Source organism: Manacus candei, unplaced genomic scaffold (genome assembly GCF_025592945.1).
Source record: "Manacus candei isolate 608988 ecotype Guabito, Panama unplaced genomic scaffold, ASM2559294v1 h1tg000057l, whole genome shotgun sequence".
NCBI lineage: Eukaryota > Metazoa > Chordata > Aves > Passeriformes > Pipridae > Manacus > Manacus candei.
The window spans coordinates 13,571,297-13,589,698 of NW_026138105.1; the positions used below are offsets into that span (position 1 = coordinate 13,571,297).

Sequence of the window (18,402 nt, forward strand, 5' to 3'; positions counted from 1 at the left end):
CGCGGGAGGGGCGGGCCGGGGCGGTGCAGCCGCTGCCGGGAGCGGACGTGACGCGCGGGGCGCTGCGGGGCCGCTCCCGGCGATGGAGGCGCGGGAGCCGCTGCGGGACGTGCGCGGGGCGCTGCGGGCGGTGCTGGCGCGGGTGCGAGGTGCGGGCCGGGGCCGGGCGGGGTTCGGGCCGGGCCGAGCCGGGCTCCCCGCGGGCTGAGCTGTGTCTGTGCCGTTACAGAGGGAGAGCCGGGCGAGGGCCGAGAGCCGTTCGAGCTGCCGCGCTTCTGGGACGCGCTAGGTACGGGCGGGGAGGGGACGGACCGGGCTTTGGGGTGTGCCGGGGCCGCTGCCGGGCAGGGCTCCCATCCCCCGCGGGTCTCCAGCCGGCGCTTGGCACGTACTCTCCGCTCGTGGAATCGTAGGATCATCAGGGTTGGAACGGACCTTTAAGATCATCGAGTCCAGCCGTCAACCCAGCGCTGCCTCTGTAACCCCTAAACCACATCTGGCTCAGCGCCAGATCCGAGCGCCGCTCAAACGCCTCCAGCGATGGTGACTCCACCACCTCCTTGGGCAACCTATTCCAGTGCCTGACCACCCTAACAGCGGTCACCTGGCAAAGCAGCAGCCGATATTGAACCGTTGGTACACAAGATTTAGAGAGCCTTTGGTCCCTGTTAAAGCCTCCCAGCACATCCTGGTGAAGGGGTCATGGACCGAGATGCAGACTGGGGTTGTGGGTATCACTACCAGCCATATGAGAAAAAAAACAAAAAAAAAAGAAAAAAAGCAGGCATAGGACACAAGCTACATGCATGGCACCATGGAATTCTGCTTTGGATTGGGATTTAGTGTATATGTTTGTATGGCTTGGAAGGAAGTAATGATAATCAAGCAAGTAATGATAATCAAGTAGTAGCATCAGAGATGTCGCTCATCAAGCTGCTCTGTTCTTTTATCTTTTACCCAAGTTACTTTCTTTTCTTTTGCTCCCATTGGATTTTTTCTAGGTCAGACATTCCAAGTAACGTCACAGGAAGCTACAAAGCTGAGTCTGGCGTTCTCAAGGCCTCCGCTACCTTCTGCAGAGGTGAGTGAAAGCCTCCACAGACTGTGAAATTGCCCCTGTGCATGAAGGTCCAGGTGTCTCTTGGTTCACTTGATTAAAACAATTTGGTCCAGTGCAAACAAGGGATGTCACTATGGACTGTGTATTGTAGAGTTCATTAACACAATCCAAGAGCTGCCCAGAGAACTAATTTCTATAAGCTAAGGAGACATACTTACCAGAAGTGTTCTTACATTCTTTAGCAGTTGCAGCTAGTTGCTGATAGAAACAGAATATTGGAGAATACAGACTTTAGATCCAACAAAGAATATGAAATATTTTTGCTATTAATTGAGAGAAATTTATCACACCTGTGTTTGGAGGACAGGAATAAAAAATCTCCAGAATAATGATCTAAGCTACTTCTTCCTCTCTGGTGTGTGACCACCACACCAGGGCGTGTTTTGTTACCCAGTCATGTTATTATGCATACAGCTTGTTTATTTGTATTTTCTTCTTGTGTTGGATTTGTTTCTCAAACAGGACGGCCATTATTATGTTTCCCTTTTCTCAAAGCAGTCTGAAAGCCAGTGATTGCTTGTGAGACTTTCTAAATATGCTGCAGCTGTGTGCTACTCATGATGATCTGAAGGTGATCCTTTTGCATCTCCATTTTCAGGATTGCAGGAAGCTGAGTGAAGATGTCCAAAATGCCATTCTTGCAGTTGCCACAGTGTACTACTGGCTCCCCAAGGGCCAAGGTGAGATAGTGACAGCAAGGCAGCCACCCCTGTATAAAGAAACCCCGTATTTCAGAGCCCAGTATGAGATCTGGCATCCACAGGAAAGCAAACTTTCATTAGCAGGTTATCCCATTATCAACTGTTCTGTAGACTTTGAACGTGTTTATGAGTGAACTACTTGTTTGTCTGCTCCTGCAGATTTCCATCTGTGGAAGAATGATAATGTAGGAAGTTGTATAGTTGATTGAGTGTTGGTATTTATGAAGTGTTGAAATTATTGTCCAGAGTCCTTTTGGAACTGGGAAGCATCTTGCTTCCTTCCAAATACCTGTAACTTCATTTATACAGTGTATCCACACAAACAGAGCAGTCTGTGTGTTCATCTTTGTGTTCATCTCAGCAGTTGCTTTCTGTCAGTGCTGACTGTGGCAGCTTTCTTGCTCTTTCTCAATCTCACCCAGGTACTACTCTCCGGAAGATGGTGCGAGATGCTACCACTGAAGTAGTGGAAGGGATGATCCAGCTCACAGACACAATTCTCAATGCTCCAGCGGAGAGGTAATTTTTAATCGCATGATTCTATGATTTTATGATAATTTTTTGGAAAAAAGGGAAGAAAAGGTTACAAGTATACTTGTTAGCAAGTATACTTGAGTCTAACTTTGGGGGCTTTTGTTTTGTTTCAGCTTGTCTCAGGAACAGCTTATATCCACTGGAGGTGTGTGGGAGGCGTGTGAGCAAGTGTCCAGCCTGCCACGAGGTGAGTGTTGTAAATGCAGAACAACAGGACTAGGATGTGTTGCCTTGGAGTATCAGTAGCCTTTGCAAAGGTATTCTAGGTGGTACAATGAAGGCTCACTCATTCTCCAAAACCCGACTGGTTTTGAAATGTATAAGCTTGGAAGCCGGGCCAGATTCTTTGCATGACAACAGTGCAGCTCTGAGCTCTGCAAGAAGTGTGATCCTGCAATCTCAAGATCTAATGATGGCAAACCCAGATGAAGGTTGTTGCAAACTGATTTGAAACAGTGGGGTGCCACAATTTTTATCCTTTTCCTTTGCAGATAACCAGGCAGCAGTTTCATCAGCTCTGACTGCGTGTCTGGGTGTGGTCAAGGATGCTGTGGAGGAGATGGAACATGTAAGGAAGCCCCTGAGCCTCAGAGCAACCTGCAGTGGTGGATTGTGGACTCACAGAATATCCTGAGTTGGAAGGGACACACAAGGATCATCGAGTCCAACTCCTGTCTCTGCACAGGGCAACCCCAGCAATCCCACCATGTGCCTGAGAGCATTGTCCAAACAATGCCTGAGCTCTGGCAAGTTTGGGGCTGTGACCACTGCCCTGTTCCAGTGCCCCACCACCCTCTATGGTGGTTCAGTGATGGAATGCAGGGATTGTTTTATATACAGGCTTTGGTTTAAATTTGTTCTGATATGACCTAGGTTATTGGTTTTTGCATGGATTTTAATGAGTTTTTAATCTCAAACCAGGTTTACTTGATGTAAGGTATCCATAAAGCCATGTCCTGAAATGGGGGACATGGGAGATTGTGGGAGGAAGTTTAGGCTGATGTAGGAATGGCAGTATTTACCAGGTTCTTGCTGTTTGCACTGTTGAATTAGAGTGGGGGATTAATTTATCTTAATCCATTTCTGGGATTAACCAGATGAGATTTCCCCCATTAATTATTTGCATGATGTCTAGATGATGTTCTCCCTTTCCTTCTGGGTATTGCTGGAATTGATGTCAGGCTCTGGGTTTTCAGTGCATCTGTGTTCTCAGGCACTGGTGGAAGGGCAGGATCCCTATGGTGACATCATGGAAGATGAAGAGCTGGGCTTTCGGGGCAACAGAGACACATATTGGTCAGAAGGTGACCGGCAGCTGCTGAGCTCCTGCATGGGGTTAATGAAGGCTTCCAAAGCTTGCCTGAAGAAGGTCCTGGGTGCAGTGAAGGCCTATGGCAAAGCTGATTCTCCAGAGCAGATTGCTCAGCTGGATGACCTTGCAGACATTGCTAATGAGATCAGTCCAAGGTAAGCAGGTCTCTCCCTGTGCTGCTTTTTACTCTGGAGCAGCCTTGGTCTCTCTTGAGGTCTAGAGAACAGAACAGGACTGCCTTTATGATACTGGAGCTGTGAGCAGGTGGTCGGGAGACTGCTATAGCATAGCAGTTGAGAGTTCAATAGCTATAGTTATAGCTATAGCTGTTGAGAGTTATGCAGGTCAGGAGGGGAACAGACATTGCAATTTGGGGTTGAGCTGTGGCCACATCTCACACTGTGGTGAGAGGGGCACATCCCATGGGTATGCCTGATGTCTGCTTGTCATGCACTGCTGTTCCTGACTTACATTCAGGGCTGGGTGTGGGCTTGGACCAGGATCCATGAGTTGTGCTGGCAGGACCTTTCTTCTATTCTTCCTCTTTTCTATCCTAGTGTTGATGAGCTGGCACTGAGCATGTACCCACCTGTGAACCCTCTGGCTGTGCGACTTAATGTGAGTATCTGCAGCCTGTGTGTGGGACTGGGCTGTAGAGAACGGGGAGAAATCAAATTGGAGGGGTTATGTGACTGTCACGGAGAGGTGGGTGTTAGTGACTGCCTCAGTAAAGATTTCTTATGGTTGAGGAGTGGTTCTTAGCTTCCTTAGCTTCCTTCAGGTGGAAATCTTTACGTCTTCTGGGAAGGGCATGACCACTTGGAGCTTTAGCTCTGAGCTGTAATCCATAGAGATGTCCAGTGACAAAACTGGTTTCATGCCTTTGGCCAGTGGTATAATTTTTTACAATAAAAAAGAAAGTATTGCTTAATATCAAATTGCATTAAAGTCAGTCACTTGTGACTTCATATCTTAATATCAATTACCAATTTCTAATAGGCTTGTCTTTTTTTTTAAATAAAGCATTTTAATGTATGCTTTAAAACCATACGTGTCTTTATTTTCACCTGTCCCAGCCAGCAGTAGGGTGGGAGACACTTCTAGCTTGGCAGTGATAGATAACTCCATTCTGCATCAGGATTGGTGGCAGTTATACTCATTTTTGGCTGTTGAGCATTCCTGCATTTCTCTTTCCTTTCCAGTACTGCTGAGACCCTGTTTTTCCTCACATTTGGCTCACTTAATTTCCCTTTTGTTTCCTTCTAGGCTGCTAAGTTGGCCTCAGTGTTAAAGAAGGTCTTAGAGATTGCAAAGTGAGTATGAGCTACTGTTTTATTAGTGTGTGTTCCCTGCTATGAAAGTTCAGACCTTTCTGCCTCGTGTCAAATATGACTCATTTCTAGACAGTAAATGCTGGCATTTTGGAGTAGTTAGGATGTTATCTGAGGGGTGAGACTAAGAAAAGGATGGTAGGGATGAAAGCAGTTCCCACTGAAGACACACACATGTGTGTTAAGGTTTGGGACTACATACATGAATGTGGGTTCTTCCTTGCTCAAAGCCCTCTGGGGCTATAGCAGCCCTGTTTAGTGCTGTGGTTATTCAGCACTTCACAGTACCCCTGTGTTGCCTGGATGCATAGATGTAGGACACCCAGGAGGCTTTCCTAATGAATTTCCTCCACTTTTGCAGGACAAGCCATGTGTGTCCACCATCAGAGGAAGGCTGGGTGCAGTTTCTAGATGGTGCAGTAGATCACAACATGAACAAAATCAAGAACTTCACACAGGGTCAACTCTAGCTCTCCTGTGCCTACGTGTGTTGCTGCCACTGGCTCTGGCATGTGCTTTTCCAGTGAATCTTGCTGTTCTTCAGCTGCTCAGAGAATGAGGAGAACAATGTTTCTAGGAGAGAACCTTACTGCCACTTGGAAAAACTTTTCCAGGAAGTTACTCTTTGCCATTGCAGAAGTCGTCATTTTACTTGGATTCTTGGGATGATGCAGTGCTGCATCTTAACCTGCCCCGTTCTTCAGACATTACAGCTACTGTGGGGTTCAAAGAACAATAAAATATTGGTAGATTTGCATTAGTTGCTTTATCTGTCTTCAGGTGGCAGAAGATATATACTGAAGGAAGGGGTCTTGCTTCTTTTGCAAGCAGCCCAATGAACCATTATAAAATATGCTGCACTGTTGCTATTTCCTGTTTAACCTTAGAGAGCAATGAACAGCTTTCTATTATTTATTTCCTCAGAAAGCAGCAGAAAATACTGTTTACTACTTTATTAATATCAAGGATCTGTAAGGGGAGAGAGGTGTATCTCTAGAGAATTGCTACATCACTTTAAAGTTCCAGGGTATCCTTTTGTTTTCACAAGGAGGGAAAATGCCTCAGCAGTGGTGGGTTCAGCACATGTGTGTGGTGAGAAATGTCTGCTTGAGCCTTCAGCCCATCTTTGTCACAGTAAGGTTCAACTTCTGAAACTGGAGAGTGGACATAGTGCCAGATGGGAGAGAGCTGAATTTATACAAATAATCAAAATCAGACATGGTTTTAAACTTAACTTTTATTAAACTTAACATCTGTGCTTGCCTAAGATCAGGGCACAGATCATGACCACTCTTTTGTAAGCAGGACCTGTTCCAAGCTGGGCCTCAGGCAGCTGCAATGTCAGTAGTTCTGTAGCTCTTCAGGCTCTGGAGTTGAGGGCAGGTAAGTTGTGCAGTGAGTCTCCTGGGCCCTGCTCGGATGGGGGTGAATGGGATTTGCAGCTCTTGAGTGCTTTTAGCTTGCACAGATCCCAACCTGAAAGGTGAGAAGGGATTATACAGGAATCACACCTCTTTGTATTTCTGGTTCCCTGGGCCTAGGAAATGCTAGACAGGAGTGTGGTGCCAAAAGTAAAAAGAAAAGAAAGGAGAAAAAGAAGAAAGCTAGCAGTTATCTAAACTACCACAATGGAATTGTCATCTGACAATAGTTTGGGCAGGAGGTAGGACAGGAAAGTTAATTCCCCATGGAGCCATCTAAGGTCACTTTGTCCTAATGCAGCTTCTTCAGATAAATGTGGGGTGTTTGTCCTGTGCAGGAGAGCACACCTTTTTGGATGACTCTTGGCTAAGTCACATTTGCCTGGTTCTTCAGTTGGGAAGGGGAAGACACCACTAGAATTGTACCCAGGGACTGTCTTTATTGTTTATAGTGGGTAATGGGTGGAAAGATATGTCACAAACAGTATAGTTTTATTCCACTTAAGGATGTTCAAGTGGCTCACTAAAAAGTAATTGATTTCTCAACAGCAAATAATTTCTAAACTTCATGGCTCATTTCAGTGACCTCATTTCAGTAACTTGTCTTATTTAATGTGAGTTTCTGACTAAGTCTTGTGGTATTTCTCCTGTTATCCTTTTGTTGGCAGGAGGCTTTTCCTTTTGTTGTCTAGGCCTTTGTGGTTGAAGCTTTCACAGATGTCATATTGGCTTCAACTTATGCATTACACATTTGTTGGAAGTTCTGTTAACTTCTCCTTTTGAGTGTGAAAATCTTCTGTATTGTATGTAAATAAAGGACAGAATGCCTGGGGCTTTCATGCTGAAGCAGTGTCTTCCTGCCATGTTGTTGCCTGGTTATTTTTGGGGATAGCCTTTCCTGTGCAAGGGTTTCTCTAGCTTGTATTGTGTCTCTTTTTCCATTTGCTGTTCTCAGATCCATTAGTTTGCACTTACCTGTACTTCCTCTGTCTGTAAATGAGCCCTTGCCCTGCAACTGCTACCACACACTGCTCCAGGGGTTTGGGGAAAGGGTTCAGGAGGCTGATCCTTGCTGTGCTTGGCTGATACTGTACCATGGTTTTTGGAAGCTGTTGAAAGAAGGAAATGAGCTGAAACTGAGAGAAGGAAAAAGATTCTTCTGTGATTAAAGGGAGATGTATAATTTTTGGTGCCAAAGCTGCCAGTTGGCAGAAGAGGCAAAATCCAGGTTAGTTTCTTCTGCTCTAGTTTCCTTCTGCAGCCTCTGATTTCCAGAGTAGTCACTGAGTTAGGAGTCATCAGGATTTCCTCATGCACACGCACAGAAAAGGCAGGAGTGGGAGCACTGTGTACAACACTGGCCCAACTCACCTTTCCCAAACTGATATCCCAGTGCTTTGAAAGAACAAGGCATGAGGAGAGCCACTGAACCAGCAGAGTTGTTTTGCTGCCTGTGACTGTGAAAGCTGTTTTCTCCCTCCTGCAGTAACAGAATGACAGCCCAGTCTAACCTCAATAGTGTGAAGGGGATCAGAAACGCTGATCTCTTCCTGTGCCAGGTATATGTAGCAGGAGGCCTCATCTCTCAGCACAGCAGTCAGCCTGAGCAGGTGGGTCTCCCCCAGCTCTTTTCCACACCATGAGTAAGGCACAAGGATCTTCAGGTTGTGGACTGGAATAGAGTGGTGAAATAACAGATGATGAGCAGAGTCTTTCCTTTGCCTGCGTGACACCTCTGAGTGTTTAGTGCCCAACATTGTACTGAAAGCTGCAGCATTTAAATGCTTAAGTGATCCCAGCTGGATTCACAGATTGAAAATCTCTAAGGTGGTGTTGCCAAAGTGTTGTATTTCACAGAATCACAGAATGGGTAAGGTTGGAAGTGAATCATGTTGTCAAACCTCCCTGCCCAAGCAAGGTCATCCCAGAGCACATGGCACAGGATTGTGTCCAGATGGTCCTTGAATATCTCCAATGAGGGAGACTCCACAACCTCTCTGGGCAATCATTTACAATCAACTATTCAGACAACCTTTTGTAAACTTATGGCTAAGAGCATTTTTTCTGAAGTGAGAACTAGATACACTTTTCTAGCCAGGCACTCAGCAGAGTCCTTACCTTCATTGCTTTGGAGGTTAAAATTAAACTCTTCCTTCCAAAGCTGGGTAATAGGCACACCATTATAATGTAGAGACTGGACCCCAACTACCAGCTGAGTAGCCTTTTCTTCACCACTGTGGTTAGACATTTCAATGGAAAGTGGAATATCTTGTCCCGGTTGCAGAGAACTACTCGACTGGAGGTGGAGGGAAAGGTTAACTGGCTCTTCAAGGGCAATAGGAATGGAGCTAAACAGTGTTGAGCTGCTGCTGGTGGTTGTCTCAAGTTTCCTTATACTTCTGTAGGCTTTGTCAAGTACTCCTTTTTCCTTAAGAGAGCCTGTCACAAAAAGAAACACATATTTTAGTATCCTTTCCAGTTTACTAGTGTGAAGCAGCAAGTGCAGGAGAATGGCATTGATTTATCCTGGCACTACTGTAGATAACTGTTTCTAAGAGCATAGAGAGATATCCTTTTGAGCTTCTGGTTGGAGCAGTTCAAGAATTTCAGCTGACAGGACATTCATTGGATGTACCTGACAGATTCTACTTGGGAAGAGTTGTCATAGCTTTTAAAGCACCTTGGTGCTAACATCTGTCAGAGTAAAGGAGGCAGTGGCCTCTTTAACTGTTGCTGTAGCTGAGGCACAGGGCTGTGCTCTCATGTGATGGACTGCAGCCAAGGAGACAACATGCCACAGCCTAAGATGAGATGGCAGGGTTGGGTCAGGGAAACAGCACTCACATTCTGAAGCTACTTTTTGAGGGAGAGATTTAGGCAATATCTGAGAGCATAACAGTCCTTTTCAGAAAGCTGGGGTCTGAAATAGTTCTATCTATCTGTCTGTCTATCTATTACAGAGGTAATGGGAGGTGAATGTACAGAGTGTAGAGGCAACAGGAACCAGAAAAGTTTTTCCAGATGTGGAAGTGCCTGGTAAAGAAACACGCAGCCATCCACAGACCTGGTTAATGCAATTAAGCAGATGAAATTTAGGCTTTGGTTCTGTAGACAGAGTTGGGTGTTCTCGTGCCATTGAAGAAGGGAAAGTTATGAGAATTGGATGACCCTGGTGTTTTGGTTTGTCTCTGCTCTCTAGCCTTTTCCTCTTCACTTGCAACACTGCCAAGGAAGGTGCTCAGCCACTGGCCAACCCCATACCTTCAGGATATTTGTAGTTGTGTGTGATGTCCTCACAGCGTTCACTGCCAACACTCTTGGTGCTGATGTTGTTACCAGTGTATTTTGTGCCACCGAAAGCTGGCTTAAGGGTGTCATCTGCTCTTTGTATCCAGACCTGACACTTGGCATTGATGGCAGCAAAGAAGTAGCAAACATCATAATTGACTTCTGTGTCCCCTTCCTTGATGGCGTGGACAGGGGCTGGCCCACAGAAGGATCGACCTGAAGAGAAAACATGGCCTAGTTAAGATTCAGATGCTTTACCAGCTAAAGCCATCCCTAGTTTAGACCTACACTGGGATTAGTGAAGTATCTAGTTCAGGAAGACATTAGGAAGCAGTGCTGTGATAGAGCTCTTAAAGCTACATAAGCTGCAGAAACCAAACAGATAAATAATGATTTTGGGCCTAAAGTCAACAGGGTGAGTCCCTGTCCTGTTGCATCTTTCCACTGGAAGTTGGGGAAGGGAGGAATGCTGAACTGCTCCTCTTCCCCCCTTTCTCAAGCCCATCTCTGGTATCTTACCTTCGCTTTTTTCCTGGCAGGTGGCATCCAGTGCCTGCCACCCGCTGTACTGGGGTGGCAGATCAGCCCGAGCCATCCAGCACTCGTTCCAAACGTGGAAGGTCCTGCAGGAGACATCACGAGCTTATACCAAGGGACTGGGCCCTGAGGTACAGTAAATTTTTAGCCAAACCACAGCCGGTCAATGCTCCTTTGAAAGAGTTCAGTGCATGTTGAGGAGAGCAGAGACCATGTTTTTTGATACAAGTGGAGTTTCTCTGGCTGGACTGGGCTATCATTCTTCCTTTGTGGGCCTTAGTAATAAAGCACTCTTCAGTTTGGGTTGCCCACTTTATCAAGGACAGGTCATGTAGACAGGATCTCAGCCGAGCTGTCTCCTATCCACCTCCCCGCAGCTCTTTCACCTCTTTGTTCTCCCCCCTCTATCACTTCCTACATCCAGGTATTGTCTCAAATTCTTGCTTGGGCCCTGCCATGTTTCCTTACCAGACACGAGCACGCTTGTCCTGAGTGAGCAGTGTCCCATCTTCATCATAATACTCATCCACACTCAGGCTGCTCTTAGTGTTGTGAGCCCACGTAAAGCCAGTGACCACCCTGGTAGGGATTCCCAGGCACCTCAGAACTGTGCAGAAGAGAGAGCCGTGAATCAGTTGTGCATCCTGCCCTAAGGGTGCCTCTGCTGATGGGTGCAGAGCTTTTTGGTGCTAGGACTGTTAGGAATGGCACAGGCCTGCTGTCTGGACTTTGCAAGAGTCCTTGCCCCTTCAGGAAATAAGATCTCATAAGTGCCTTCAGGGAATGGATGTACTGATACTCTTTTATCTCAAAGCTAGTGATGCTCAGTGCTGACGAGGAAACTCTGGGGATCTGCCTCTCACCTAAAGATTAAAGGTTGTGTTACTAGGATCTGTGTTAATCCAGGAATTTAGGCATATGCTAGAGGTCCTGCAGACCAAATAAGGCTTTGCTCAGCATGAAGGTCTTTGAAGCATCACTTTGAGGTACCTGAACACATGACTGCAGCAAACACCCAGCAGTGCCCGTAGCGGACAGGCTGGCGTTTCGATGCCATCCACTGCCAGAGGATGGGGCTGCTTCCCAGCCACTTGGAAGGGGGTGTCCCATTACGGTATTTCCCAGCCTCACACTCTGTCAGGATTCCTTTAAGCTCATTGCAGTTCAGCTGCAGGGAAGGAGGAGAGAAAGTTGTATTAAGGAATTGCCTCTCTTTGCTAGGTCAACCCAATCCTATTTGATGAAGCCATTCCCAAGGCAGATGAAACCAAGAGGATTTTTTTGGTGCAAAGCATGAAGGTTGTGGCTGAGCAGAACAAGCACAGCAATGTCCTCTGAGATTTATTCAGTGAGTGAATAAAGTCACTGCTAAGAAACTCCTGCAGCACTACTTGTCTGCTGCGAGAATATCAGGATAGGCTGGAGGTGGGCAGGAGGTCGGGTTTGGAACAGCCCTGGGCAGGCTTCCTCTTTGGTCAGTGGGTTGCCCTGAGCTGGGGTTGAGAAGATGCACCCTGGGATTGAGAAGATGCACCCTGCTAGTGCCAGGGCTGCTGCCTGCTCTCCTTACCATGGCAGCCACTGCTCGGCAGACGTGGACAGGGCTCCTGCGCTGGGTGGGATCCTTCTCTCCTTGATGGTGTTCACCCATGCACAGCAGTGTGAAGCAGATGTCAACAATGCCCTGCTCAAACTGAAACAAGAACACATCATTTCAGGAAATCCGGCCTGAGTTTTTGTTCTCTTGAGTCCCTACGAGGGTTTGGAACTGTGCAGGTTATTTCTCCCTTTCTGCTGATTGTCTTATAGAATCTGTCCTGTTCTAATCACTGGCTGTGTCAGGTGGCCTTGGGCAAATTGAAAGATCTACTTGTCCTCACTTTACCTGTAATACAGAGACAGTATTACTAAGTTCTGTTAAATGCTTTTATACCTGTTTTGGAAAGGAAGGCACACAAAGCTGGGATATAGATCAATGCATATCTTTATATAGCACAGCCTGAGAAGGTAGCTAAAATGACATATAGGGGGTTATGTGATTTCATGCAGAGGTCCCTGTTCTCCTGCACAGGCTTAGACAAAGACAGTGAGTGCAGAGAGCAAGGTCTTTCATCAGAGCCACAGCACAGAGATGGGTAAGGCTATCAGCATCCTGTATACACAAGGTATATGTACTCTTCTCTGCTGGTGGCTGTGAGAGGGCATGTTGGAACTCTGGCTTACCTGACTGAAGTCCCAGGGTTGTGCTACGGTTGCATTTTCAGTCCCCCAGTAGATGACACCCTCCTGGTTTAAAATGTACTCCTGCCGCTGTGCCTCGTTGGGCAAGAACACTTCATCATCTAGATCAGAGGGAAAAAAAGCATCAGGAAGAAAGCATTCCTGGTCTCAGATGCACTTGCATCTCTCTGACATCAGCAGACTCCACTGCACTCCAGGGACTTCAGCAGTCCCTGGCATCCTGCCTTGAAAAATATCACAGTTTGTGAATCAGACAGGAAAAAAGAATTTCATTGTAATCTCTGTTCCTTGTTCAAAAAGTTCCTCCAGACCTAGGCAGTTGCACTTGCTGGCTCTGCTACTCTCCTGGCTGATAACTTCTCTAATACTAAGAAAGATACAGTGGCCTTAATCAGACTAGTTACAATCTTGACTCATCTTAAAATCTTTACTATAGGAAACACTTCATCAAACATTTTTCCTTAGCAGAAGGGCAGGGCTCTGGCAGTGGAGTACTCCAGCAATGGGACAGAAGTGCTGAGGTAGGCAACTCTGAGCTTTCTTAGCCCCTTCCTCTCTCCTCAGGTGCTGTGAGGAGCAGGGCAGGAGGGGCAGGGAGCACTGGGTGGGTCAGCCTCAGCCTCCAGGAGGGCAAAGTGCCAGAGCTCAAAAGCTGTTTTTGTGAAGTGACTGATCCCAGCCTGCCTCTCCATTTCTGACCACATACCTTGGCACCAAGGGTTAAAGAGAAGGGTGAATTCTCCCAGGTCGTGGGAAGTTTGGGAAGCACGTAGAAGCAGAGTGTACTGGCCAATGGGAGCATTGGCAGGGGTGTTCACAGTGAGGGTCCAGGAGCACAGGTCCTGTTCTTCCAGTGCTGCACTCCACTGCTTCTGGTCTCCCAGGCTGGAGATGGGAAATTCAGTCTGGATTTCATCTCCTTTGGAAGGATGTCGTCCTGTAGCCAAAGAGATCTGGTTGTGTTTATTCCAAACATTGTGTTTATTCCTCACCTGTGCAGACTGCAGGGACCTTGTCTGTTTGGGAGCCACAGCTCTGCTCATGAGAGAGTCTAAACCATTTATCAGCTTGATGCCTTGTGAACCTTCCTAAGGTTACTGCTGCACTCAGGCCACATTTGAAAGTGAGATGTGCATTTCATAGATTTGTAGAAACCAGTGTATTCACTGCCAGAATGGTGCAGACCTGCTGCTCCTGGAATTCAGTCTTAGAACAAGAGTCACAGCCAAATGCTCAAGTTTTGGTAAAACAGGCTGGGGCTGAATGTTGCTGCCCTTCTCAGGGGTCTCACTAGAAAACAGTCCTTAAGGCTACCTAAGTTTGAACATTCCTAAACCAAAAGCCAGGAGAGATCTTTGAGTACTTTCAAATCATGGAGTAGTGAACCTGTATTGGTTATTGTGCTGCAGTGTCTCTTCTGGAAAGGGATCTGGTTGTGACCCTGCAGCAGCAGGAGACTCTACTTTGCCTTAGATAAACAGTCCACTGCCCCATGTCTAAATGTGGGCACCTCTGTCCATCTCTGGAGATGGCTTTGCCACCAGCTCTGTTCTTGAGGAGTGTGGAGTTCTGATAGGTTTGGTAGTGGTGTTACCTGTCTGTGCAATGAGGAAGGTCCTCTTCATCTGCTGCAGGTAGTTGTGTACTGGAGCTGAGAAGTTCACAGTGATGGTGAATGGCTGCCCCCGCCTCACAATCAGCCTTTCAGTGCTGATTTCTCCTGTGTGGTGGTTATTGTTGTTCATGGGGACCTTGAAATCGCATTTTTTGAAGCTCAGACCTGTAGTGTGAGAAGATACAGAATGAGTTTGGGGCTGTGAACTGCCTGCAGTCTGGCCCAGAGCCACATTCTGAGACACACAAACAGCTGACCAAGTGTTTTCTCCACTCAGACATTCCCTCCCTGCCTTTGAGACTTTCTGACCAGTAACTGTGGGAGCCTTCACTCTGAGCTTGGTTGTTCTGCTGTCAAGTGGCTACTGAGCTGCCTTTTCTGCTGTCACTTTCTTCAAGGTTGCTTGGAACCTGGACCCTCTTTCTGCTCCGTGGTTAAAACACTTCATCATCTCTCTGCTTCAGTTTTATAGTCTGGGTTACCTCCCACCACCCCTGCCCTCCATTCCCTCTGTCGAGGATACCTCACTTACCTTTGCTTCCAGACTCTCACCTGTCTGCCTTAGCTGCTTCTTGCTGCTTCTCAAGCTCCTCTTAGACACTGATACCAACTTTTGTTTGCTGTGCCTTTTTGTGCAGTCTGCCATGCAAACCCAACTCCCTCAGCTTTTAGAGCACAGTCTTGGCTCCTGCCCTGTAAGCTCAGCTCTTCTAAAGCCTTGTGAACACTGTCTTGGAGCAAGAACAGTTGTTTTTCCCTGACACACAGCTTGCAAATGCTTGGAACTAACCAAAGTGATTTTTGCTTACCTTGGCCCATGGCTGGTTCCCTGTACCATGAAAGTCTTCAGCTCCTGCTCACTCTGCTGGGCAACAGATCCTTCCTCCAGCTGTCTGTAAAAACTGTCCTCTTGCAAAGTTGGTTGCTTGATTTCTTTATACAGGGTGGGACGTGATGTTGCCACCTTTCCAGCTTATCTTGCTGGCCTGGTGTGCAGATGTCAAGGGCTCTTTTATCTCTCAGGCCACACTGAAGACACCCAACAGATGAGGTCAAATTCCACAGCGGGATGTGAAGCATTTAGAGACAGACAGGGACAATTCCTTCAAGAAGCTGTGCACTGGGAACTCCAGAGTAGGAAATGCAAATCTCAATATGGCTCTAAACAAAGCACAGAATGCACTTCAAATGTAAGTGTTGGAGAGCTGCTCTACAGCACTGACCCCAAGCTACTTAGATCCTAAACTCTTCAAGGAGTTAAAAAAATATGAGTCAGTACATCCGTTGCTCTTGTGCCTAATTCAAAAAAGTGAAACCTCTTCAAAATGAGGAAATGTGCCAAAGGCAGCAACTAAAAAAAGTATTTTTGTAGTATAATGCAGACTATTTAAAAGTTTTGCACTGCAGAGTTGGGCTAAGCACATTTTTTAAGTTGCTGTAATATTAAAGGGACACCACTGGATGGATAAATGATTGGTCAAAAGATAGGAAATAAGATATCAGAAATGAACATCTTTCACTGTGGAGTGAGTCACCAATAATTTTGCAGAAACCTATGATCTTCCACAAATTCAAGAGTAATTTGAGAAGCCAATCACACAAGATTACACCAGAGAACTTGGTGTTTTTCTTAGTATGTCCATATTAGACTTTACAATCTCTTGCTTATATGCATCATTTAGGCTAAATAAAAACTCCCTGTGTTTTAGTCCTTTTACAGCACAGCCTTGATTGTACAGATTCACTTTCACAGAATTGCAGAGTGGTTGAGGTTGGAAGGGATCTCAGAGGTGTTCTTAAATGCACCTTTGCAATATAAGTATGTGTTTATGAACCTCTAAATCAGAGTGGTTTAGATCCAAGCAGGTATTTATCCCATCAGCACTGCCTTGTAATGGCTGTGTATTCCCACAGTACCATCTCTTGGTCAAACTGGCAACTGCAAGGAAGATTTGTTGCATCCCTTTGAAGGTGTCTGCATTTCCAGCTCTGACAGTGGCATGTGCACAAATTAGACAGGAATTTTCCTTTTGGAGGGAATTTCTTGTTTCTTTAGAGCTACAAGAAATGCTTACACTGTGCCTTTGGATTTGTCTTTTATAGTGAGCAGTGCCCTCCACATTCAGCACATGGACCGAGTGGGAAAGCAGTGCAGCTTTGGTGGCAGAACAAAGTGATTTGAAACCACCAACTTTGGCTATTTCTGGTTGATCTCTTTTAATCTGTAAAATAGTAGTAATTTCATCGACTGCCTGAATCAAGGCTCTAGAAACTTAGATCAGAAGAACAGGATGGTGGGGAGAAACATTCACCACCCTGGAGGCTGATTTTAATGTCTTTCAAGATCAATTTATGGGAAGCATGTGTCATATCAGCCAGTGCTCACTGGATTATTTTTTTGAGTGATCAAACTGGAATGAGGGCTGGCTGGGTCAGCCTCTTGGGCATGCTCACGTTTAAACTGTGCATTTATAAAGAAAAATACTGACAATTAGCCATATTTTACTCCACTGACTCCCAGTGACTTCTGACCGAGGGCTGTGTAAAGATTGTAGGTTTGACAAAAGCTATTTAAATCCTTCCTCGGGCGCTTGCATGTTTTTCTCTATAATAGTCATTAGTTTAATTGTACAGTTGTCTTATGTCTCATGCAGGAAGAATGTGTTTCTCATGCATGGCACTGGCCAGATCTGCATTTTCACACTCAAACTGAGCTGGGTGTGGTTGCTGAGGGCAGATGAAAATGCTGACACTGTGAAAACCCAACGAGTGTTGCAAAGCTTGGAACTTGGCAGAGGCTTTACAGCTGATTTCCCTTTGAACAGCAGGCTTCCTTTGCAGATAATTAGGATGAGGTCACTCCAAGCTCCTGTGACAAACACTGTCTGAAATAATTGCCTGGATTGTGTTTAAGAAGGAATACTGGAAGGAATTGGAATGGTTTGGCTGCATTGTGTATTAAATGTAATGACAGTCTGCATTCTTGCAAGATTTAATGAGATTTTGTGAAATACCATCACTACCTCAAGGCCTTCTCTGAGGCTGGTGAGGATCCTATATCCTGACTTTCCAAGATCCTGCAAGACTTAATTGATAGGTGCAAAGCTGCCTATTCCCCTCTTCTTTGCCTGGAGAAATCTGAATTCCTGTGTGTATGTGTGTGTGTCCTTTTCAACCTTCATTCCAGTCTCTCTGGGCTGACTTGTTTTAACCAGCTTCCGCATCCCCTGTAAGTGTGTGTGGGGGTGGCAAAACAGTGTAATTGATGTAATAAAACAGGAGTTTACATGTTTTGGAGATTTTGTTGGCTTTAAATCAAAGAAATTTAAATGAGACCTCAGTTTAGTCTGTGTCACAGGGTCAGTTTGTGCTCATGGAACATTCTTTCTGGGTCTGCATTGCTGGACAGTACTTGGTGTCAAGTGGAAAAAGTCAAATTGTCTCTTAGGAGCATTCATATCTTTGCTATTTTGGCTTGTTAACTTTGCAAGGAATGAATGGACACATTTAGGGATTTAGATACGGGTGGCTCAGTGTGTTCCTCATGAATGATGATCTGCTTTAAGCAGCTTTGCAGAATGAGGATATGGGATTGTTAAATGTGAATTTTCATACATCCTTCTGATTGTATTGTCCTGCACCTTTTCTTCCCAGCCTGTGCTTTCTGAGCACTTCTGGTAGTGAAAAGTATCTGCCTCTGCAAACAGAGAAATCTTTTTTTTTTCTTGTCTGCTTTGTCATACCTGCATGAAAGGAATTCCTCTAACATAATTTAGGAGGGTAGATACAATGGTTTTGTAAGAGACAGAAAGGGCTGTACTGAGTGGCAGCAGCCACTGGCAAACAACAACCTTGAAGGTGGTTCCAGTACAAAACAAAAATAAATGTCATAGGGTGCTTTTTGTCAATTTGGCCAATTTTTCCTGATAGTAAAGTGAGAGGTTTCTGACCATGGCAGGAGGGTTGGAACGAGATGAGCTTTAAGGTCCCTTCCAACCAAACCATTCTGTGATTCTGTGATGATTAAATTACATTCCGTGAAGCTTATGAAACCAGTGATTTTAAATTATGTTCCTTGGAAATCCAGCTGCTATTATTGCTACAGGCTCTAATGCTGAAAACCATCACACTTGATCCTCTCCTTCAATTTAAATTATATAATAATTTCCACTAGTAATTGTATGTGTGAAGGTCCATAAAACAGGTTAGGGATTGAAAAAGGCGACGCTGTCTTTACAGTACAATGTGTGTGGTACCTTTTTATTAGTTTCCACTCATATTACATCGCTTTGCTTTGGCTGA

At 45.7% G+C, this 18,402-nt stretch overlaps 2 protein-coding genes across 4 annotated transcripts; one reads left to right on the forward strand and one right to left on the reverse strand.

Annotated features, from left to right (window-relative positions):
- Positions 1 to 22: 22 nt before the first annotated feature.
- Positions 23 to 7,265, forward strand: CCNDBP1 (cyclin D1 binding protein 1). Of its 2 annotated transcripts, XM_051803470.1 has the most exons (11): positions 23 to 149; positions 230 to 289; positions 1,002 to 1,081; positions 1,719 to 1,800; positions 2,244 to 2,340; positions 2,469 to 2,542; positions 2,847 to 2,923; positions 3,569 to 3,822; positions 4,225 to 4,285; positions 4,934 to 4,980; positions 5,360 to 7,265. In XM_051803470.1, exons 1-11 carry the CDS (start codon positions 83 to 85, stop codon positions 5,466 to 5,468), a joined length of 1,008 nt encoding a protein of 335 aa, XP_051659430.1. In that variant the 5' UTR covers positions 23 to 82; the 3' UTR covers positions 5,469 to 7,265. The 2 variants fall into 2 exon arrangements, with proteins under 2 accessions (XP_051659430.1, XP_051659431.1); XM_051803471.1 differs by lacking the exon at positions 230 to 289 and having other exon boundaries at positions 74 to 149.
- On the reverse strand, positions 6,218 to 15,076 carry LOC127478185 (protein 4.2-like). 2 transcript variants are annotated; one of them, XM_051803464.1, is made up of 13 exons: positions 14,910 to 15,072; positions 14,080 to 14,265; positions 13,192 to 13,422; positions 12,468 to 12,586; positions 11,815 to 11,937; positions 11,235 to 11,412; positions 10,713 to 10,851; positions 10,227 to 10,330; positions 9,681 to 9,923; positions 8,538 to 8,858; positions 7,931 to 8,091; positions 7,395 to 7,528; positions 6,218 to 6,474 (listed from the first exon to the last, which is right to left on the reverse strand). In XM_051803464.1, the coding sequence occupies exons 1-13, from the start codon at positions 14,917 to 14,919 to the stop codon at positions 6,324 to 6,326; spliced, it is 2,100 nt and encodes a 699-aa protein (XP_051659424.1). In that variant the 5' UTR covers positions 14,920 to 15,072; the 3' UTR covers positions 6,218 to 6,323. The 2 variants fall into 2 exon arrangements, 1 of the variants encoding a protein (XP_051659424.1); XR_007907137.1 differs by having other exon boundaries at positions 6,364 to 6,474; positions 7,791 to 8,091; positions 14,910 to 15,076.
- Between the last annotated feature and the right edge of the window lie 3,326 nt (positions 15,077 to 18,402).

Bases quoted from the DNA above. Each gene is read 5' to 3' on its own strand.
- CCNDBP1 (XM_051803470.1), top strand. From the start codon at position 83: ATGGAGGCGCGGGAGCCGCTGCGGGACGTGCGCGGGGCGCTGCGGGCG. The intron at 1,801-2,243 runs GTGAGATAGTGA...AATCTCACCCAG, and splicing joins CTGGCTCCCCAAGGGCCAAG to GTACTACTCTCCGGAAGATG. The intron at 2,543-2,846 runs GTGAGTGTTGTA...TTTCCTTTGCAG, and splicing joins AGTGTCCAGCCTGCCACGAG to ATAACCAGGCAGCAGTTTCA.
- LOC127478185 (XM_051803464.1), bottom strand. The intron at 13,423-14,079 runs GTAACACCACTA...CTTTGGCTACAG, and splicing joins CTTCCTCATTGCACAGACAG to GACGACATCCTTCCAAAGGA. The intron at 8,092-8,537 runs GTAAGGACTCTG...ACTCTATTCCAG, and splicing joins TAACCTCCAAAGCAATGAAG to TCCACAACCTGAAGATCCTT.